The sequence below is a fragment of the Mytilus trossulus genome, chromosome 7 (assembly GCF_036588685.1).
Source record: "Mytilus trossulus isolate FHL-02 chromosome 7, PNRI_Mtr1.1.1.hap1, whole genome shotgun sequence".
Lineage (NCBI taxonomy): Eukaryota > Metazoa > Mollusca > Bivalvia > Mytilida > Mytilidae > Mytilus > Mytilus trossulus.
In genome coordinates, this window is record NC_086379.1 from 77,731,455 (window position 1) to 77,754,852 (window position 23,398).

Here is a 23,398-nt window from a genome sequence, read left to right on the forward strand (position 1 = left end):
CAACTTCATAACCAACATTCAAGATGCTTTTTTAACCTTAGACACGCCGTGAAAAATATGATGATAACATATTTTGAAATGTAATTAGAAGTATGAACATCAAGAAGGAAATATCTTGACATTACAATTTACTTGTATAGATAAATCTATACCAATTAAGAACGCAAACTCCAGTACATTTGTATAACTATGTGTTTCCATTCAAAACACTTTATCTAACTTTTTCAAGAATAGTGAGATATTCTTTTTCTTGTTAAATTATACGGAGAAGCAGTAGATAACAAAGGAATTCATAAGTCATAAATAAACAGACAAAACCAAGATTAAATAAAGACAAATAGACAAACAAACAAACAACATTACATAAAACTGGGGTGGTGTTAGGTAAACCGGAAGGGTGAGTAGGGTCTGTGAGCCGGAAGGGTTAGCATGGTCTTAGGTGAGCCGGAAGGGTTAGCATGGTCTTAGGTGAGCCGGGAGGGTTAGGAGGGTCCACATGTGGCATCCGTCGTGTTGCTCATGCAAGTACAAACACAGTGATAATTAGATATAAGAAAATGTGGTATACAACAATTTTGTTAATAGATGTTTAAATTTCTACACTGGCACAAATTAATCTCCGGCGATATTTTTATAGATTAAAATTAAACGCGCGACAATGCTTATATTTCTATAAAAAAAAATCAGTGGTATACATACTGATCACATAACCTTTTCTACTATTGACTTCGAAAAGGGTTGTGGCTTGTTTTATAAACAGATGGAAAATCCTTTTTCATGATAGAGATATAAATTTCAATTTATGGACGTAGCTTCTGCTTTTAGGAGATTTGTTTTTAATCGGCCGTTGTTGTCTTTTTAGATTTTTCTATCTCTATATATCGTCTTATTGTCCGCTTGCTTAAAATGTTGACTAGCTTCAGCCTGGTGACTTCAATACTTGGTTTTGACATGTAATTGATCATTCAATATATAAAACTCCTACCACATTCATCGAAGATTGATTTTACATCAGTTTTAACGTTGTAATCATTACATTAACCTTTACACAATACTGTTGATCTTCTGATAGATTATTCTGTTCACATATTCATTTGCTAAATTTAGTCCTGGTATCTATGATGAGTTTATTTACAACCACTGGGTCGATGCCACTGCCGGTGGAGATTTATTTCCCCGAGGGTATCACAAGCCCAGTAGTCAGCACAAAAAGTGCTGACATGAATTGTCATTGATATGGTTATATTTATAAATTTACTGTTTACAAATTTTTGATTTTTTTGAAATATTAAGGCTTTTCTACCTCAGGCATAGATTACCTTAGCTGTATTTGGCAACACTTTTAGGAATTTTGGTCTAATGCTCTTCAACTTCGTACTTTTTTTGGCCTTTTTAACTTTTTTGGATTCGAGTGTCACTGATGAGTCTTTTGTAGACGAAACGCGTCTGGCGTATATACTAAATTTAGTCCTGGTATCTATGATGAGTTTATTGTAAACAGTTATTTCAAAACCATAACATTGAGAGAATGTATTTTGGGTCATTTGTTTATGTCTGTTCTAAAAAATTAATAACTGCAGACGGAGGGGATAGGATAAGAATTGTTTAACCCCTGAAATTGCAAATGTAGTAATCCTGTTCAAGACTTTCGTGCTAATTTTGTTGATCATTGAACAGGTTATTACAATCTGGACTCTTCAGTAGAGAAAGATTACTTTCAATGTTAAAATGAAATTTTATTAAAACCATATCGAAATTTACGTATTTGACTTAAAAATTCCAATTGCATGCATAGTTTTTGGTAAAAAAATAAGAGCAACCACTTAAAAAATAAATCCTTGTAAAATACATTTTGTTGCACAATATAAAAGAGGTTTTACGCTGTCCGTGCTCATATCTAAATATCAACTACAAGATCTCAACTTGAGGCTTTTTTTGCCACCACCTTTACTAGTAATCTAACGTTAGAATCAATCCAAGATGTGCGAAATGTTTAAAATTGAATTCGAAAAAAAATCCTTTATATAATATGTTCTCTTTAGTGAAGACCCATCTAGGTTAATGATTATTGCCATTTATCAAAGACACACAATTTATAATGCCATGGCGTTGTCAGTTTATTTTCGATTTATAATAAAATTGAGAATGGAAATGGGGAATGTGTCAAAGAGACAACAACCCGACCAAATAAAAAACAAACAACAGCAGAAGGTCACCAACAGGTCTTCAATGTAGCGAGAAATTCCCGCACCCGGAGGCGTCCTTCAGCTGGTCCCTAAACAAATATATACTAGTTCAGTGATAATGAACGCCATACTAATTTCCAAATTGTACACAAGAAACTAAAATTAAAATAATACAAGACTAACAAAGGCCAGAGGCTCCTGACTTGGGACAGGCGCAAAAATGCGGCGGGGTTAAACATGATGTTTGTGAGATCTCATCCCTCCCCCTATACCTCTAGCCAATGTAGAAAAGTAAACGCATAACAATACGCACATTAAAATTCAGTTCAAGAGAAGTCCGAGTCTGATGTCAGAAGATGTAACCAAAGAAAATAAACAAAATGACAATAATACATAAATAACAACAGACTACTAGCAGTTAACTGACATGCAAGCGCCAGACTTCAATCAAACTGACTGAAAGATTATGATTTCATCATATGAACATCAGGCACAATCCTTCCCGTTAGGGGTTTAGTATCATACCATTATAACATATATGAGAAGAACATAACCCGTGTCATGCCAACAACTGTTTTTAGAATAAATGTGTTTAGTTCCGACGCAAAGACCTTATCAGTGACTCAATATTAACGCCAAAATATGCAATCTTTAATGACTTGACAACAGTATCGTAATTATATCTCTTCTTAATAAGTCTATTCAAAGGTTTTGTAAGTTTCTGAGGTGAATACTGACACCTTTGTGCTTTATACAGAATATTTCCATAAAAAATTGGATGTGAAATACCTGAACGTATAAGAAGTCTGCATGTTGAGCTATATTTACGAATGATGTCTTTATACCGATGATAAAATTTAGTAAATGTTTTGACTAGTTTGTGATATCGAAAACCCTGGTGTAATAATTTATCATTATAAGTTTGAATGTCCCTCTGGTATCTTTCGTCCCTCTTTTATAAAAATCTAGAGTACTAAAGAAACGAGTTTGCCGAATTTTCTGCAAACCACGTGGAGATATAGATTTAGATCGTATCGGTTTTTCTAAAATAATTTCTCTTACATGCATCACATTTCATCACTTAATCCCTCGATTCACTCTACTTCTCGAGCTGGATAGGAAGCAGTATAAATGCTTCTATTATCCGCCACAAAATGATCAGATTAAATAACCAGAACCTTACAAGAAAAACACACAAAAAAGAGCAAATTTTGGTCTGAACAACTGATTTAACTGTCAATTTTAAATTGCTACAAGAAAACGCAGTTTTTTGTAAAGTTCTGCTTGAAACTTTGGCTTGTCGCATTATAACTGAAAATCGAAGAAAAAAATATGCATTTGTCGCTTTTATGTAAAGTTTCTAATACATCTAATTCTATCTTCGACACAAACGCCAAAAAGAAAACAGAATTTAGCAAATCTACAAGTAATTTTTTGCAAGTCTTTTCAAAGTGACAATTCCATGCCTATATTTTTAGTAAAAGCGAAATCAGACATATACCACCTTAACCATATTCTATCGTCTAATAAAAACATCATCGTTGAGATTCGTTTATTTGATGAAATAAGTGAAAAGTCGATATAATCAACGAGACAACAGCCATAGTTGTTATTGGTTTTGAACTGGGTGTCAATAACTGCGAGTACTTTCAGAGCTTTACTAAGTGTATTTTTTGTTGCTAGAAATAAGGAATGCCACGTCCGGTCTGTGCTTTTGTTTATGTGTTTCGGCTTTGTTCCAATTTAATGAGTCAAATCTTTCTCAACTGATTTGTAAAGTGTGTTTTTATGCTGTGCTGTTGCACCACTGTTCCAGATCAGGGTGGATCTAAAGCTCACAATCATACTTCATCCCGTCACATTATATATGTGTCTGTAACAAGTCAGAACCCAGTAGCTCAGTGGTTGTCGTTGGTTCATGTCTATCATATCTGTTTTCGATAATTGTTCTGTTATAAATTAGGCGCTGTTTAGTTTTCTCAATTGATGTTTCATATTTTTTATGTCGGGCCTATTTGTAGTCGACTATACAGTATGTGTTTTTCTCGTTGTTTAAACCGTGAGGTTGTCTATAAATGCTTACTTTTACATTATTTGAACTTTGGTGGATAGTTGTTTCATTGGTAATCGTACCACATCGCCTTTTTTATATATACATGTTTATAAATGTATTCGACAAAAATAGAATTTCATATATATGTTACAGTAACAGTCATCCATGTATATCATTTTTTTTTAAATATCGACATTTTTACCTTGTAGTTTAGATAATTTAGTATTCACTTTTCATTGCATACGTCATGTTGTAAATCAGTTTTGTCAAGGTGTGAAGGAATTTGACGGGGAAAAAAACGAAAAAATCAAACAAAATAAAATGTTTAAGGAGGTAAATTATGAAGAAAAAACAAATTACCGACGATGACAAAATTTTCCTAAATTGGGACAAGCAAGCTCAAAATAGAATAAAAAAATGTTTTGCTGACCACTTGAAAGATAAGCGCACACGACGGAGATCAATTTATATTCAAATTCAAAAGCTTTATTTTAAGTTGGCATGTCATATAACAATAACATAAGCTCTTTGATCTGTTGACCGTTTATATTTCATGCACATTTAGGCAAGGTTGAACTAATCTAAATACTATATGGTATGTTCATGCATGAGCATTACGCTTAACGCAATATTAAAGCAGCAACATAAAAACTAAAGCGCAACAATGGATTTAAAGCCATAAACTACAAGGTATGGCTTGAAATCCTTCAGATATTCTGCAGCCAAACTATGGAATGAGTTGCCATACCACATTAGAACTGAAACATCTTTTATCCAATTTAAGAGTCTAATAAACTCATGGAATGCTGACACATTTTTCTCTTACAATGCATGTGCTTAGAAGAACTTTTATGCTTAATGTTACAGCTTTGAAACATAATAGTGCTGTTTCTTACACTTCCACACCTTTTGTGTGTATTTGCTTAGCTTATAAATAAGGTAATTAAAGCAAAATGGATTAGACACAAATGAGACAACTCACGACCAGATACCTAACGACGTAGAAGTAAACACCAAGAAAACTGTTCACCGTATGGGTTTCAACAATGAGCAAAACCAATATCGCAAAGTTAGCTTTAAAAGGCTCTGGAACTGAATATGGAAAACAATTCAAACAAGAAATATAATGGCCTGATTCACGAACAAAACAATGAACAAAATACGAAAGATACGACAACCACCGAATTACATTCCGACTTGGGACGTGCATTCAGAATGTGACTGTGTAAAACTTGTTTTCTGGCGCCACCCCCCTCCAGACAGTAGTTTTACAGAACTATATAAGAGCAAACTATAATAATCAATTGAAAAGGGTTTAAGCAGAAAACATTTATCACAGTTCATAGCACGGTATTTATACAACTCCATAACAAAAAATATACTGCTGTTGTTTTTTCTATGGTCGGGTTGTTTTCTCTTTGACACATTTCCCATTTCCATTCTCAATTTTACTAAGTACATATCTGTATATGAATGTACTCGTAGTTACTGACAGGTTGAGGGCTAAATTGTCAGATAATGTATAAATTTGACATTTAGAAACCCTTATTGTGTGATAGGAACAAAAATGAACGATAGAATTTAAGATAGAAAGCGAGAAGATAGTGTTATTATGTGCTTTTAGAGAATACAAAGACAAATTTAGTTAAAGGTCTTTTTTTCTTGCTTAAAAATGACATACGTGAATTCCCAATATGTTCCTTTTTGTCAGTACATGCTTCCTCTGTATGGTGGGATGAAGGGATGAAAAACAAACATAATGTATGAATTGAAAACTGTCACTTATTATTAAAATGACGCTGCAGCAACAAAATGAAGAAAAAAACCATGTATAATTAAATCAATGAAATATATGTAAGTTACTAGCCATTTTAAGTTTCTTTCTTTAAAAAGAAACGAACATTATATTGGTTAATTTAAAAAAAAAACAAGAAATAGACACAATCCGTAGTTTTACATTTTAATACAACTTTTGTATTACGTTTTTGGCTTTCGGACTATGTTGACCTACAACACTGTAATAAATGACTACGAAACTTTTGCCAGTAACGTTTATTTTCTTTCCTTTTACAAATACCGATTGTATTATTATTTTATGTATAGATATCTAATATGCTATCATGCCCAATAATTTCGTCATTTGAACCATATTCCACATATTACACTGAACAGTTATTGAGCGTTGTAAATCGATCTTCCGTTCTGCAAATCAGGCTTAACTAAAATTACTTTGAAGTAAGCAGCAAATTTAAAACTTAAACATTTGATTTATAACAAAGGGTTAGCCATAAATGCAATACACAATTATGAAAATATAAAACAAAGGGAACTCAGGACATGCAAAAGTTGTTAAACAAAAACATAAAAATAGCCACATGAAAAAAGTGAAGACAAATAAACTACACCTTAATTGTGTATTTTCTAACGTTTTAACATCAATTTCATCATAGATAAAAACAAAAATGAAAGGATTTTTATAAAAGTTATTTGGTGGACAATATACATAATTTTGCTTGAACTCAAAATCTTTAACGTTCTTCTATTTTCAAGATTTTTGTTCAAGATTTATAAATATAACAATAAAAAATAGAACAAATTCCCTAAAAAATTGCGAATAGGGCTTGGGTTGTGCAAGATCAAAGTCATTAGTGATTGCTTAACAGAGTTCACATATGGTGGTTTCTCAATGTTTTGATTAGGTTCCGTGTGCTTTACCTGAAATCTTCTGTTTGAAGGAAGCACTGACTGGGCTTGGGTTTGAAGGAAGCACTGACTGGGCTTGGGTTTGACAAAACATATGATTGCAATTATCTTAATAAAAGAAATCAATAAACAGATTGGTACGATATTATCCTAAATGTCGGCAATATCAAAGAAAATATGTATTACAAAGTTCACTCAAAAATCTTTATAAACTAAATTTCCAAAACAGATTTTTATATTTCATTTTGCTTTCTTGTCGTAAAGAATACTTTTTAAAACTTAAGTAAGTATATTTTATGTTATTAATAATTATACTGCATTTATAGACAGTATATTGTAATGAATTCTTTTAAAGGAAGATTTCGCAATTATTTTAACAATATATTTCCTGAAAATATAGAGTATTTTAAAAACAAATGTCAGATTCAGTATACATATAACTGAGTTAAAACATTTACAAAAACTTTAAATATAGGCGACAATTGTCTTATATCTCGTTTTGAGAAATAGCCGTCAAGTGAAAGCTGTCAGTGTAATTGAAGTTATATTTTCTGTTTTTAATTTATTTACTTATTTTCAGACATGGGTAGTGGAACAATGACAGCCAAATCAAAGCGTCAAAGAACTAAATATACCAAGGAACAGGTATGAGATTGATATTTTTGATATCATTTATATTGTGTTACATTGTCCTCTGTCGAAATCTCTCAAAATTCTGCAAAGGGAGATTTTCTTTTTGATTCTTTGTGGTTATTGAATGTAAAAGCATTTTTAGGTCTTAATCTAAAAATAACAAAATATACCTTTACGGAAATCAAACTTTTTCACATAAGATTATTTACTTGTAATTTTAGGCAGTTACCTTTGTTTTGACGTTAAAATAAATAAAATAATCAAAACGACCGCTTTCTGAATGCATTTAAAATTCTAGATGGAAAACAGGTTGTTCTTTATATTCATATTTGGCAACTTGTTATAGATTTTTTTTCATTTAAAGATTAAAACATGAATCTTATTGTTTTCATTATTATAAATGTTGCAAATGAATAAAACCTATATTCTTTATGTTGCTAGCTTGAAGCTTTGGAGAGAGTGTTTATCTCTAACCAGTACCCAGATTCTCTCACTACAGACGAATTAGCTGATCAGTTAGAAATCTCAAATGAAAAGGTGTCTGTAAGTATGCTTATTCATTTTCATAAAAAAAATCAGATGATTTCCGGGTCTGAAATATAAAATCGATTTTGCAATTCTAAAAACTAGGTACGGGGAAAATATTTAGAACTTTTCACCTGGTAAAATCGATTTATTGTATACATTGACATTGTATTTTCGCGCCGGAATATGTATCGACAGTGGCCTATAACTTCTTACTTCCCCTTTATTCTAAATTTGACTGATGGTTAGATGTGTCATTAGCAATCATACCACTTCTCCCACTTTTTGATATGTAATATTTGTCGCTGAACTTTAAGTAAACAAAATTTTAATCAATATATTTAATTTCCATGTTATATGATGTGTACATAATTTTAAAAAAATGGAATTACCTGAAAGATTCATCAATCTTGTTATTTTGTCACCGATGGCTTAAAAAATACGTGTTTAAAAAGTTTAATCTCCAAATGACAGCGATATTCTATATTGATTAAAAAGCATCTCATGTTGAATTCGAGTCTGATAAAATTGATATTGTCACTATAGCAACACAACCAGAAAGACAATCGGTTTAATACAGAGGTCATTTCTTTTTCAGATCTGGTTTCAAAACAGAAGATCTAAGTTTAAAAGACAATACAAGGATTCACAAGTTACATGGATGAGAAATCAGATGTATGACCAAGAAAACAGACCGCCAGTTTTAACCATCCCAAGTGAACCGAGACGACCAATGAAGCCAACATCTGATATTTTAGGAAGACCACATGTGTTAACAGTCTCGACAGCAAATCACCAACACACCGTTGATAATAAGAAACCAGTTTCAAAGTAAGTTTATCTCTTAGTAAAATCCCAACAAACGCAGTCATCTGCTGGAAATGTAAAAAATACATGATAAATCTTCAGGTTATACAGCTTAGGCAATAATTGACTTCACTGCGATTAAAGCATCAATTTTCATTGAACTAGTACACATTTTGTTTAGGGGCCAGTGGAAACCTGTCTCCAGTGTGGGATTTTTCTCGCTTAGATGACGACCTATTGGTAGACTTCGGCTGTTTTCTGTCCTTTTGTCGGATTGTTTTGTCTTTGATACATTCTTAATTTCCATTCTCAAATTATACCGTACGTAAAACCAACGAAAATTGCTTTTTAGATAAGATAACAAAATCACAAGGGTTCGTGTCTTTAATCATTCAACCTACTCATAATATAGAAACAGTAATACATGAATTGAACGGTATAATCTTGTTTTAATGTATGTATTATTTAAACTGCTTGCCTTTTTTCTACATTGCACATTTTATTTTTTAGCTTACACTACAAGCCAAATGCTGACGTACTGTCCACACCTTTACCATGGGAGCATAACTTTGGATACACAACTCCATCACCACCGTTTGACTATTCGTCTTGTGCAAATGACATTTTGAAAGACTGTAGTGTGAACCCAGCATCAACAAGACCTGACTATCCAATCGATATACAGTACCGCGGTCATGTGACTCCCCCTGGTTTCTGGTCACCATACGTGACAAGTTCTATTCAACCAGCACCTGTTCGATCATGCATGTTTTCTAACTATCCATTTTTTCCGCAAACGCAAGTGACCAATCAGCAGTTGACTTTATTATAAACTGTGTTATTATTGTACTATTGTAGTACCAGTTATCTAATTTGTACATATCCTATTATATCATATATAAAGTGCTGTATTCATTAGAATGTATTTCTTTATTCATTTCTTAATCTTGTATTAGATAAAATTGAGAAAGGACATGGTGAACGTGTCAAAGCGACAACCACCCGACCATAGAGCAGACAACAGCCGAAGGCTACCAATGGGTCTTCAATGTAGCGAGAATTCCCACATACGTAGGTGTCCTAGAAACTGTAACATATAACATGTGTATCCATCTAAACTTTAAAAAAAAATCTGCTTATATGTTTTAAAAATCGGCAATTGTTTCATAATACAAATGTGATCAAGTGTATCCGAATGTTCCTGAACGATGACCGATGATTATTCTTTTTTTTATTACAATTTTTTGTTTTTTTCGTTTATTTTTTTTGTACATTATTTAAGTCGTTAGTTTTCTCGTTTGAATTGTTTTACATTTTTGATTTCGGAGTCTTTACAGCTGACTATGCGGTATGGGCTTAGCTCATTGTTGATTTCTGTGGTATTTGGTCTCTTGTGAAGGCAATCATACCGCAACTTTTTGTTTTCATGATAGACAGCAACCAACGGCAACCAATGAATAACAGGAACCAGATACGCGGGATAGGTATATACAAAAAACGTGGGGGTTAAAAAATTTGTGGGCGCTTTACTCTTCCCATAACTTTTGTATACGGTTTGTCTTTTGATCGATGACAGTTTTTTAGCCAGAGCGTTAACAGTCGATTTATGAGTTTCTTGTGGAAAATTCGGCTTTTGAGTTATGATAGGCATATGGAAAATGTGGCGAGGTTTATATGCCTTATTTCAAGCTTTAATCACCGATTTAAGAAGACTTCCTGGCTATGAAAACAATACATGAACGTTGCAAAGACTTAATGTGCTCAATATGCAAAAGACACGAAATGATTTCTGTGCGCACGCGCATGGGTGGCTATAAAGTTGAAACAAGCTTGTTGTTCATGTGTTTCAGAGAACAGTTTGAGAATAATCATGCCATGTTTTATTACTGAACTGTGTGGTCGTTTTATAGAACGGACATGATTTGATGCGGACGGACGGACAATCTGAATAGTATAGGTCTTCCGCCCATATATATATATACATAGAATACTATGTAAAAATAAGAAGATTTGGTATGATTGCCAAAAAGACAACTCGCCGCTAGAGACCAAATGTCATAGAAATGACCAACTATATGTCATTCTACGACCTTCAACAAAGTTCAAACCCTTTACCGCATGTAGCACTTTGAATTTGGGCCCTAAATGAAAAATGTGAAGCATAGATACTGAATCTAGTTTTACACTCTGTGTTTCGATGCAATTGTTGCCAGAGATCGAAATATGGAGTTATACATATTATATGGTTACTGTATCACACGAGTAGCAGGCTTGTAAACCACTCAGTATACCTGCAGAACCGAAGCTCTCGCGTCCTAATGATTATTTTGGACAATTTAGTACGCACATATCAGAAAACATAATAAAGATTTACGGTTCCACAGCTTATAATAAACATGGTGTTTAGGTTTTGAAAAAATAGTAAGGAAGTCAGCTGATGCTTTATTAGGTTGTCAAAGAAACTATGCAGAGATATCTTAAATTCACAAGCTGTTTGCTACAATTCTGTTTTTATTTTAGATTTCAGTTTAAAATATATACACACAAGAACACACCTTTTTTGGTATAAAATGTCACATACTTTCATACGTTTTATTGTTTCTATGAGCAGTATGACTCAAATAAATCTTAACTTAACTACAAAGTTGCAAATGACCTTTTTTAATGGTATATATATATTTTTAAGGAAACGTGCAAGTTTATTATTTCTAAAACACATTTTAAGACAGACACAAATATAAAACTTCATTATCTAATTGCCAAAATACTTGTGTGAAAAAACTAAAAGTTAAACTTATCAAAACTTCAAAGAAATTACGAAAATTATTATCTTCCGCATGATTAAGGTAAAAAAAAAGAATCATTGCATTTTGAAAATAGTATAAACATAGTAACGTCGGTGCTTAACTGGTAGGCGAGTAACATGGGAGCCAAGTTTACATTTTTAATGCACCTACCATACGGCTAAATTATAAATCAATGGAAAGCTAACATGGCTAAGAATGTATGGTCGACTTAATGAATAGAAACTTGATCTATTATTTGGTTTTTTAATGGATCAGCATTGTTTGAAATTTCTTATGTAATAAACGTGTAATGTATAATGTGCAACGAAATTAAACCCACTGTAAACTGTTTATAACCTTTATTTGGCAGCTTTACAGTAGTTTTTTTATAGATAGATATATATCATAACTAGATTAACAAGGAAGAATTACTATGCATACGATCTATTTATAGTGCTTTGTCAATGATAAATATATGAGATAAGAATTGTAAGTACACAGATTATCATTTCAACTATTTTAACAAATGTAAATAGCGGTTTTCAAATGTGTTTCATTTAGTTGGTGTCCTATATTGTTGTCGGAAATATAAGAGGGTGAATGGAAGAGTCTAATCAAAATAGAATTATTTTCTCTCGCCAGACCCTCTTATATTTCCGACAACAAAATAGGACACAACAAAATAACAAAAAGAAAGTTGAATTTCAAATTTTCACATGGAATAACCGGACTCTTTGTTTTCAGAATATTTAGATCTTCCCCTTATGAACTTTCCATAACATATTGTAAGTTGTCATAACAAATTCCATATGTATATTGAATAATTCGCGAATAAACTTTTTTTTTTTATTCCTGGTTTCAGTGTAACGTACGATGTATAGGACATTATATTTTATGAGTTCAGGCGTTCAGGTGTATGTCAATGTAAACTGTTACTGGTGAGTGTCCATAAGCTCGGTTTTATAATTGAAACTGGTGAGTGACCATTGGTTTTGTTTTATAAACTGTAATGTCGACAGTCCTAGCTTGAAAGATGATAATGAAGTTTTATAGAAAGAGACCTAGTATTCCTTGTCATAACTGAATTTATATTTATAAGCCTACTTACAGAACAATATTTAGAGCTTGTGACCGAACTATAAGATCTGGTTAACATTCATGCAATTGATAAACATATCACATTTAAATCTTGGTGAAATTTTAACTTTGGATAACCAAAAATTGCTTCTGAAATGCGGAAACGAGAAACTGACTTTAAAGAAATATGATAAATATCAAGAAGACTTGTCCTTTTTTGTAGATTTCGATAGTCAGTTTCAAACGGGAAACTAATTAAATGAATTTCGACAAACGAGACGACTTTCTGTTCCCTAGTTTTCCTTTTTAGACTGTGGTGTTCCCTTCGTCCCGCCTTACTGTTCCCTAGTTTTCCTTTTTATACTGTGGTGTTCCCTTCGTCCCGCCTTACTGTTCCCTAGTTTTCCTTTTTAGACTGTGGTGTTCCCTTCGTCCCGCCTTACTGTTCCCTAGTTTTCCTTTTTAGACGGTGGTGTTCTTTCGTCCCGCCTTACTGTTCCCTAGTTTTCCTTTTTAGACTGTGGTGTTCCCTTCGTCCCGCCTTACTGTTCCCTAGTTTTCCTTCTTAGACGGTGGTGTTCTTTCGTCCCGCCTTACTGTTCCCTAGTTTTCCTTTTTAGACTGTGGTGTTCCCTTCGTCCCGCCTTACTGTTCCCTAGTTTTCCTTCTTAGACGGTGGTGTTCTTTCGTCCCGCCTTACTGTTCCCTAGTTTTCCTTTTTAGACTGTGGTGTTCCCTTCGTCCCGCCTTACTGTTCCCTAGTTTTCCTTTTTAGACGGTGGTGTTCTTTCGTCCCGCCTTACTGTTCCCTAGTTTTCCTTTTTAGACGGTGGTGTTCTTTCGTCCCGCCTTACTGTTCCCTAGTTTTCCTTTTTAGACTGTGGTGTTCCCTTTGTCCCGCCTTACTGTTCCCTAGTTTTCCTTTTTAGACGGTGGTGTTCTTTCGTCCCGCCTTACTGTTCCCTAGTTTTCCTTTTTAGACTGTGGTGTTCCCTTCGTCCCGCCTTACTGTTCCCTAGTTTTCCTTTTTAGACGGTGGTGTTCTTTCGTCCCGCCTTACTGTTCCCTAGTTTTCCTTTTTAGACTGTGGTGTTCCCTTTGTCCCGCCTTACTGTTCCCTAGTTTTCCTTTTTAGACGGTGGTGTTCTTTCGTCCCGCCTTACTGTTCCCTAGTTTTCCTTTTTAGACGGTGGTGTTCTTTCGTCCCGCCTTACTGTTCCCTAGTTTTCCTTTTTAGACGGTGGTGTTCTTTCGTCCCGCCTTACTGTTCCCTAGTTTTCCTTTTTAGACGGTGGTGTTCTTTCGTCCCGCCTTACTGTTCCCTAGTTTTCCTTTTTAGACGGTGGTGTTCCCTTCGTCCCGCCTTACTGTTCCCTAGTTTTCCTTTTTAGACGGTGGTGTTCTTTCGTCCCGCCTTACTGTTCCCTAGTTTTCCTTTTTAGACGGTGGTGTTCTTTCGTCCCGCCTTACTGTTCCCTAGTTTTCCTTTTTAGACTGTGGTGTTCCCTTCGTCCCGCCTTACTGTTCCCTAGTTTTCCTTTTTAGACGGTGGTGTTCTTTCGTCCCGCCTTACTGTTCCCTAGTTTTCCTTTTTAGACGGTGGTGTTCTTTCGTCCCGCCTTACTGTTCCCTAGTTTTCCTTTTTAGACGGTGGTGTTCTTTCGTCCCGCCTTACTGTTCCCTAGTTTTCCTTTTTAGACGGTGGTGTTCTTTCGTCCCGCCTTACCGTTCGCACTATGGTCGTATCTGTAACAGATTTCGTTCGTTTCCACAAGTTTTTATTTTTCTTCGATTTCGATCAGTGAACTTGACTTGCAAATGGTGTAAGCAACTAAAAACAGGACAAATCTTTACAACATTCTTTTGTAGATGCAAAGATTTTGTTTGGATGTTTGACTGCACCTGTTGTTTGGTTTGGTTTGTTTTTATTTATTTGGAAAATTCGATAGCAGATCCTTTTTATTATAAAAAATTCTTTCACAAATATAGATTCGCATACGCCACCTTGAAAACGAATAAGCACTGTTAAAGTCAATGTTCTGTTGGAATTGTGACTGTTAAAGTCGAGTTTGTGAGTCCATCGAACCCCCCTTTGGAAATTCCTGGCTACGGGCCTGATTCGAGACGGTTAAGAGCTTGTTTTATATGTTGTAGACAGTAGACACATGTCTTTTGCCTTCCAAATTTCTTTGTAACGTTGGTTACTATGTCTCATTGACCAATAAAAACAAACGTTTGCTTTTTTATTATATGCAATTTTCATTATTTTAGTGGCACATCTAGAAATTTTCCATAATGACACAAAATGAAGATAACGACAATAGCCATGAAAGCAATATTGGATATTATACCAAAGAGCAACAAGTACTGGTGGACAGGTAAAGTGAATTGTTTAATTTAATGCAGCGAGATGTAGGTTTCACAGAAATTGGTCCGTGTATATTTGCGTTCAATCGGTTTTCGTTTTGAAATGTGTTAATGTGAAAGTGTTTTCGTTTTTCATTTTTGATTTTTCGAAAACCAAAACGGAAAACGGAAGTGTTGATAGCCACGAAAACAATGCAACAACAAGTACTCGTGGACAGGTAAAGTGAATTGTTTTTGATGATATTATTTGTAGGTTTCACTGACAGAGATTGGTCCGTGTATATTTAGCTAAACTAGAAGTGAAAAACAAAAACAAATACTTAAACATAGTAAAACACTTTCTTTTTTCCTTAATTTGATATCTGAATTCAAGTGATATTGGTAACCTCACTAAAGATATACATAGGCATAGTATTTACACGTCTTCAACATATGAATGAAACCAACATCATGTGTGATCGACGTTTCTCTGCCATCTCCGACTTTGATAAGTTTTGAATGGAAATAAACTCATAATAGATACCAGGTTTAAATTTTGTAATTACGCCAGACGCGCGTTTTCGTCTACAAAAGACTCATCAGTGACGCTCGAATCCAAAAAAAAATAAAAAAGACCGAATCGAAAAAAGTTGTATTAAAAGGTCAAATCAAGAGCATTGAGGACCAGAATTCCTCAAAGTATGCCAAATACATCTAAGCCAGTAATCTATTCCTGAGGTAGAAAAGCCTTAGTAATATCAAAAATTCAAAAGTTTTGTAAACAATTAATTTAGAAATAAGACCATATCAATGATAATGTATGTCAGCGCATAACTACTGGACTGGTGATACACTCGGGGAATTAAAACTACACCAGCAGTGGCACCAAACCAGACTCAGTGGTTGTAAATGAACTCATCATAGATACCAGGATTAAATTTTGTAATTACGCCATATGCGCTTTTCATCTACAAAAGACTCACCAGTGACGCTTAATTCCAAAAAAGTTAAAAAGGCCGAATCCAAAAAAGTTAAAAGAACAGACAGAAGTTTTTTTATACCATGAAAATAAGTTTTGTTAGTAATTTGCTCTGTTATCATCTACCACAAGAGATACTCTCAATTAATCAGTATGTTATCTCAAAAATTATCAGTTTTTCTTTCAATTTGAGTGTGAATAAATGTTGAATCTCAATTTGACATAATACATAAAATTGGAAATAGTTTTTTTGAATCGTTTTAATAGGACATTAGCCTATCAAGAATGTATGTATTACGACATCCTTGAAGTTCCGAGACGGTCACCTATAGAAGTTATATCAAAGTCGTACAGGAGGCTGTCTTTACAACTACATCCTGATAAAAACAAAGCACCAAGAGCAGAGGAAGCATGCAAAGGTACCAGATGTCTAAGTCAGATGATCTATTTAATGTATATGTACCAGCTTTTCTATAAAAGCATGCAAAACAAAACTTTGTCCGACTTGCTTGCTATGTTTGCTTGGATGTTGGCAATAGGTAGGCGTAATTTCAGTCTGTTTGATATATGCTGGGATTTGATTGGAAAATAAAAATTGACATACAATGTGAAACCTACCTTGAAATGAAGTTTATATTTATTGTCCAATCAAAGTCCAGTATATAGTAAACAGACTACTTACCTGCTGTTTCCAAACATTCAAACAAACATAGCAAACAATGCGACTCTGCTGCTTAATGTTATGTTGAATATATTTTCCAGTATTTAAAACTACCATGTACTAATTTGAGGCGAAAAAAACAGAAAAATGCTGTCTCTTCTATTAAGTACGTTGAAATTGTGTGTCATGGATTGATAAACGTCTCCTTTATTTGCCATCCGAAATATATTTTATAAGATGCATTCGTTAAGGAAAGTAATATCAGAATCTGAAGCAGAGCATTCTTCTATTCGAATATAGTATAAGCATTTTATACATCATAAGCATGTAATGATTATTTATTTAAGTGATAAACAACGCTTATGACAAACTGAGTGACACAGAGGGTAAACATCTATATGACACAGTAGAGCTACCCAAAATTGAAGAACTCTTGAGACAAAGGAACAGGTCTCATAGTTATCCAGGTAAAATTATCTCGTAATCAAAATTGTAAGTAAGGGAGAATGGGGCTAGTGGACAAGTTAAGCGTATGAACACACGTTCCAGCTTTCTTGGACATAGATAATATTTTCCACCTGCGTTCTAATAAGTTCAGTGTAGACCTTTCTTCATATTTGTAGACATTTTTTTTCATTTCCTATCACGCGCTTGTTAAAGATCATTTTTACTTTTATCCATTTTTTTTAGCAATTCCTTAGAAGTTAATCGTAAGCCCGGCTATGTTATCCACAAACACTGCAATAGGGTTTTGTACATTCATATTGCTATATTGGCTCGCTACCGCTCAGAAAAAGGACAGGCGTTTTTTTTTTTACAGTAACACCTACCTATACGACAGGGATCGGTGTAAACAGGTCAGAGTCCTTCTATTAATAATGCTGGACTCCGAATGTAGCGATAAGAGATAACAACAGGTACTTGTAAAAAATAAATGATAAATCAACATTTGTTTTGGTACTGGATATTTAACACTTTTGGACTCGAACGAATCTGGATAGGGCTTTTCAAAAGAAAACAATAATCCGCTACGCGCGTTATTCAGTGTGCACCAAATTTTTTATGTTATTTCTTCATAGACAGAAAAAATATTACAGTCATTCCTTAATGCCCGCGTCACACTGTCCCGATTTTTACGCTGATGACAACACGATTATGAAAATTTTCAAAATCGGGACTTATCGCATCCAGATCGGGCTATTCGTAGTGCCATCTTTAACACCGTAGAACCATCGTCCACTTTTTCTAGCCTTCGGGGACAACTTCGTAAAGGGTTCTAATTTTTTTAACATGTTAAAAAATCCCCGAAGGTGCGTCCGATGTTGAGGGTTCGTATTGAGTTCGTATCACCATCCTCAGCACCGTAATGTCACCGGGAATGTATCTTTGAACATCGTATTGCATTCGTGTTTCCATCTTTTCCATCGGACAGTTTTTACATTACGATGTCTACACGAATGAATGACGAAGCTATCCGAAGGTCTAACGATGGCAACACGACTTCGTGAAGACCTCGTTATCCCGTCGTGTTTCCGTCGAATAAAAGTACGAAGGCGACAGATGGAACTACGACGGCAATAAATCAAGCTGAATGTAAGTTAATTTTCGCGCTAAAACACATTTAAAGTGCCATGCGCGATATGCTCTGGTCAGTCTAATACGACAGTTAAGAAAGACGTTCACAAAACATGGAGCTCATATCATATAATTCTATGAGAACAAGAAAGGCTACAGCGTTGTTTCTATTAATTCAAATGGAACAAGAAGAGCAGCTATTAAAGGCTCAGGATTAACTTTTACAAGTAAAATAAAAACAAATTGTCAATTTTTCATATCAAGTAATATATAATGAAAATCATAAACGCGCCTCGTACACCAACACTTCAGGTACACGTATATAGGAAAACCAACCTTTTCTTCAATATTTTGATTTTTTTGTGTATCGTCTGAGTTGTTGTCACACGAATGTTTACTCCATAACCATTTTGTTTTCTATATGTCATATTTTGCCGCATTTGCTGCTTTCCCCATATCATTCCTTTTGTCTATATAATTACGATATTCTCCTGGAAAGAGCTCTGTTTGAATAAAAGGGATCAACGAACCCATTATCTTACCTTTAAGATAGATCAGTAAACATGGGCATATATGCATATGGGTGATTATTCAGACTAGTGCATACATATTACAGTTCAAACAAGGCAATGCCGAGCGTGGCATCCCCTCGTATGTAACATATTGGGAACAAATATGGACACTATATTTGTATATGACATATGCAGAAAATGGTAAATTGAATATGCATATTTGATACATAAACTATTTTTTTAGAAATCAACCAAAACATTCAGTAACTGGATATACCTTTAATATTGTCTTTAGAGCCAGCAGGTAAAAAAAATGAGCCACCAACTTTTTGTGTATCATGCTATTTCAAGGAGGCAAAAACAAGTTCATCTGCATGACCTTGACCTTTGGCCTCGAACGTAAAAAAATGTCAGATCATTACAAGGAGAACAATATACCAAATGTGGTTAAAATCTTTATGTGATATTGCCTTGTATTACGACTGCCACTGTGACCTTGACCTTTGAACTTAAAAGTCAATAGCGCTTAAGATATTCTTAACGAGTAACACCATATCAAGTTTTGAGCATTTTTGGTTCTAGAGTGTCCATAACAATTTTAAATGGATCGTAAGCTGTACACGACGTCTTTTAGACATCGTATTGCCATCGCACAATCATCTTTATCCATCGTAAAGCCTTCGTAATCCATCGCATATCCTTCGTAATCCATAGTGTAGGCTTCGGCTGAGAAATGAAGCTTAAAAACCTGTCTTCGGTTAACGTTCGTATGTCCATCTTTTGCTATCATATATAATTCGGCATCATCGTATAGACTTCGTTATTCATCGTACTTGCTTCGGTTACTTTTTGGTATTTTAACGAGATCGGGACCAACTACATACGAACTTACAATTTTCGCATTCGGGTGTCAATCGTATATAAAAATCGGGACAGTGTGACGCATTAAATAAATATCATTTTCTCTTCAGCGGAAGAAGACCAAAATGCAAAAAATCAGACATATTGTGATCATCAACAAGCATTTGTCCGACGTAAAACTTTTTTTGAAAGGATGGACGAAGATTTTGTATGTATCATTTTGCATATTTACGAACTTAATGATATACCGTTATGTTTCAGTATTTTCGCTTTCGTTTTGTCAATGAAATAATTCTCTTTTCATAAAAGCAAAATCGCATAAATTGACTCGAAAGTTTGAATTTCTCAATTCAAATCAACAATTAAAAAAAGAAAACAAAAGTTACAAAGTGCAAATGCTCCATTTTGAAAACCGTACCTTGACCTTTAATGGTTCACTTTTATAAATTGTGACTTGGATGGAGAGTTGTATCATTGGAACTCATGCCACATCTTCCTATATCTATTTATGTTAATGTATTTGGAAAATCAAACATATCTGTAATCAATTATTTCTTGGTAGCTATATATCCAGTTGATATCTAAATACATATCCTGTGATAAATTATCCGACGAATTTATGGTAAAATGCAGAAACGACACAAACCGTCGGACACTTATGTGGCACCTCAAACTATTTGTAAGGTTTGCAGGATATTATGAAAATAAGGCGGCAAATGTATTATGATTTCTAAAAAGACAGGAAAAAAACGAAGCAGTGTACATATGAGAAGTTATCAAAGGAATACAATCTAATAAAGATATAGATATCATATCGTTATACTCGAATGAGTACGAGAGTTCCAAAAGATTTCATATTTAATCAGATTGCTTTAGAACACAAACTTAAAAAGTGAATCCACAAAAATACTGAACTTGGGGGAAAATTCAAAACGGAATTTTCCTAATAAAATGGCAAAATCAAAGGATAAAACATATCAAACGAATGGACAATAACTGTCATATTCCTGACTTGGTACACGCATTTTCAAACGTAGAAAATGGTGAATTAAACCTGGTTTTACAGCGATAAACATTTCACTTGTACGACAGTCGCGTCAAAAGTATAACTGTCTTTCACTGTCTTTTATTTCCAGGTCAAATTTTTATTGTTGGTTGGTGTACCTATACTTATTCTGTTGTTGTATCCAGTCGTCAGCTATCTGTTTTCATCTAACGAGATTTTCATGCTGCGCAGATCAGGGTATTTTTTTTAAATTATTTTGTAATGATTGACCACACCGTTACGACACTGATGATATTATACCATCGACATATATGACGTATAACTAATACAAAGTAAATGAAGGCAACAGTAGTATACCCTATTCAAAAGTCATAAATCGATTGAGAGAAAATAAATTGGGGTCGCAAACTAAAACCAAGAAGTTTATATGACCTCCTTGCTAAAACCGAATGCAACACACCAACTATAAGACGAAAACAACGAAACAACAGAAATACTGAAGTGCAACAAAAAAAATCGCCAATGCAACACACGTACAGACGAACTATTAGATATTTTAAACAACAGCAATATTCCTAACTTAGTACAGGACATTTTAAGTAAAGCATACCGAAGCCTAGGAGCAAGTATATAATTATCAAATAAGACATGGTTAAAACATAAGAAATGAACTAGCATAAGCATTTGTGTCCTGTCTGGGGAATTTTGAAGGGAATTTCAAAATACAGGGGGAATATACAAAAGGAATATTCAATTCTCATAAGTCGATTACAGGCTGAAAACGCCAGGCAAAAAACGAAATTTCACAAAAAAAAACCCAAACATTGGTATATATTGATGTACTCGAACCCCGTCAAAACAACCTGGTTGAACTCTGGTACTCCTATACTGGGTAAGCATGATCCTGCTGTATGTTTCCTTTTTATTTGACCGATAGATACTTTTAAGATAGATCTATTTTGTATTTCAAAGTTATCATCTGGAGAAAGGGAAGAGTATACTAGTATACCTTCTTTAATTACTAGCTATTAAAATCTTTGTAAATGTATGCCTCTCATTTTGATAAACACCGAAAGCTACATTCTTTGAAGTCTATTCAAATTGTTAATATAGCATGAACCCTATCCGCCTTTGCTCATTTTTCAGAGTATACACAGAACAACGTTTCACTAGTGTGAGAAGAATTCCTTACTATGTAAAGAAAGGCTATCAACCAAGTAATCTACAAGCGTACCATGATTTGGAGAACAATGTAGAATTGAAATATTATAGAAAAAAGAATCCGTATTCATAATAATTATTGTTGTAATACAATAATTAATAACTATTCTGACAAATACATATGAGGTAAAAGGAAACAGGCATAAATTATCCAGACATAGAATCAACAGATTTTTTTCTAGTCAATTTGAAATAAGAAAATTGCCCATTTTAAAAAAAATATAAAGATATTTGCGATCCTGTTAATTTGAATGCTTGTTGTGCAATGTATGAACTTGATCATGCTATCTCTCTCTCATTCTTTCTCCATTATGTTTTATTTCTTCCACGAACGTATTGTTTCTATTGGTTATCTTTGTGATGGTTTTGACTGTACGAACCAGGATCAAGATAAAAAAAAAAGGTGGTACGGAGAGATATTTCATATCTCACATGTGAAACTAGTAATAGGACTAGGGTAATGATAAACAGTTACATCATGCACTTATGTTCGCAGTACAACGAAAATTTTAGCAATTAAAAGACAAGTACATGAAACACTTCTGTCTGCTTTAAGGATAGTTTAAACAGCTGACATATTATTTTTCAAATTGACGACATAATCTATAGATATAAGATATGGTATGAGTGCAAATGAGACAACTCACAATCCAAGTCATGATATGTAAAAGTAAACCATTCAAGGTCAAAGTACGGTCTTCAACACGAAGCCTTGACTCGTACCGAACAGCTTTAAAGAGTCCCAAAATGACTAGTGTAAAACATTCAAACGGTAAACGAACGGTCTAATCTATATAAAAACGAGAAACTAGAAACAATTATAAATCACATAAACAAACGAATACCACTGAACATCAGGTTGCTGTCTTGGGAACAGTGACTGGGGACAAGTGCAAACAATTGCAGCGGGTTTAAACGTTTTAATGGTACCAACTTTCAATTTTACCTGAAACAATAGTGTAACATCACAACATAGAAAGACACACTATAAAATATCAATTGAAATGGCTCGACTCAATAGACATATCAACACAAACAAATGAACTTACAATGAACGAATTAATCTGATCTTTTGTAGAAAGTGCCAATTCATTAATAGCAGTTCTTGATTGGAAAGAAGAAGGTCATAGTGTCGTAGCCATTTGTAAACATCCATTGTGTTTGGTTGCTGTTGTTTCAAATGCATAACTATAAACTCTCTTGGTCGTTACGTCAATATGATATGAATTACAAGAATTTGTGTCCATTTGACACCATGCCACCGCTCGCACTTTTCCTTTCCATATTCAATGAATGGTGAAATTTTGATTAAACCATATTTTGGCATGTCTATGAGTTTTCCTGAATATTATTTTACGTGTAGCTTTAATCTAAAATCAGTCGCTTCACAGGCTGTGTGATTGTCATGTTAAAAATGTGAACTAAGCATTCATGATAAACTATCAATTTAAATTTTAAACCTGCAAC

The 23,398-nt window shown here is 34.0% G+C and overlaps 2 protein-coding genes across 3 annotated transcripts; both read left to right on the plus strand.

Moving 5' to 3' along the window:
* The first annotated feature begins 7,524 nt into the window (after positions 1–7,524).
* Positions 7,525–9,739, plus strand: LOC134726690 (paired box protein Pax-6-like). Its single transcript, XM_063591105.1, has 4 exons — positions 7,525–7,587; positions 8,017–8,118; positions 8,699–8,931; positions 9,418–9,739. Exons 1-4 carry the CDS (start codon positions 7,525–7,527, stop codon positions 9,737–9,739), a joined length of 720 nt encoding a protein of 239 aa, XP_063447175.1.
* A 2,346-nt stretch (positions 9,740–12,085) lies between these two features.
* Positions 12,086–22,087, plus strand: LOC134727268 (dnaJ homolog subfamily B member 1-like). 2 transcript variants are annotated; one of them, XM_063591648.1, is made up of 7 exons: positions 12,086–12,182; positions 15,042–15,148; positions 16,363–16,514; positions 17,104–17,223; positions 19,815–19,912; positions 20,841–20,947; positions 21,857–22,084. In XM_063591648.1, exons 2-7 carry the CDS (start codon positions 15,066–15,068, stop codon positions 22,002–22,004), a joined length of 708 nt encoding a protein of 235 aa, XP_063447718.1. In that variant the 5' UTR covers positions 12,086–12,182; positions 15,042–15,065; the 3' UTR covers positions 22,005–22,084. The 2 variants fall into 2 exon arrangements, with proteins under 2 accessions (XP_063447718.1, XP_063447719.1); XM_063591649.1 differs by lacking the exons at positions 12,086–12,182; positions 15,042–15,148 and adding an exon at positions 15,265–15,355 and having other exon boundaries at positions 21,857–22,087.
* The last annotated feature ends 1,311 nt before the right edge of the window (positions 22,088–23,398 follow it).

Excerpts from the sequence above, each read along its gene's own strand:
- LOC134726690 (XM_063591105.1), top strand. The coding sequence starts at position 7,525 with ATGGGTAGTGGAACAATGACAGCCAAATCAAAGCGTCAAAGAACTAAA. Across the intron at positions 7,588-8,016 it reads CTAAATATACCAAGGAACAG|CTTGAAGCTTTGGAGAGAGT; the intron begins GTATGAGATTGA and ends TTATGTTGCTAG. Across the intron at positions 8,119-8,698 it reads TCTCAAATGAAAAGGTGTCT|ATCTGGTTTCAAAACAGAAG; the intron begins GTAAGTATGCTT and ends TTTCTTTTTCAG.
- LOC134727268 (XM_063591648.1), top strand. The coding sequence starts at position 15,066 with ATGACACAAAATGAAGATAACGACAATAGCCATGAAAGCAATATTGGA. Across the intron at positions 15,149-16,362 it reads CAACAAGTACTGGTGGACAG|GACATTAGCCTATCAAGAAT; the intron begins GTAAAGTGAATT and ends TCGTTTTAATAG. Across the intron at positions 20,948-21,856 it reads TTCATGCTGCGCAGATCAGG|AGTATACACAGAACAACGTT; the intron begins GTATTTTTTTTA and ends CTCATTTTTCAG.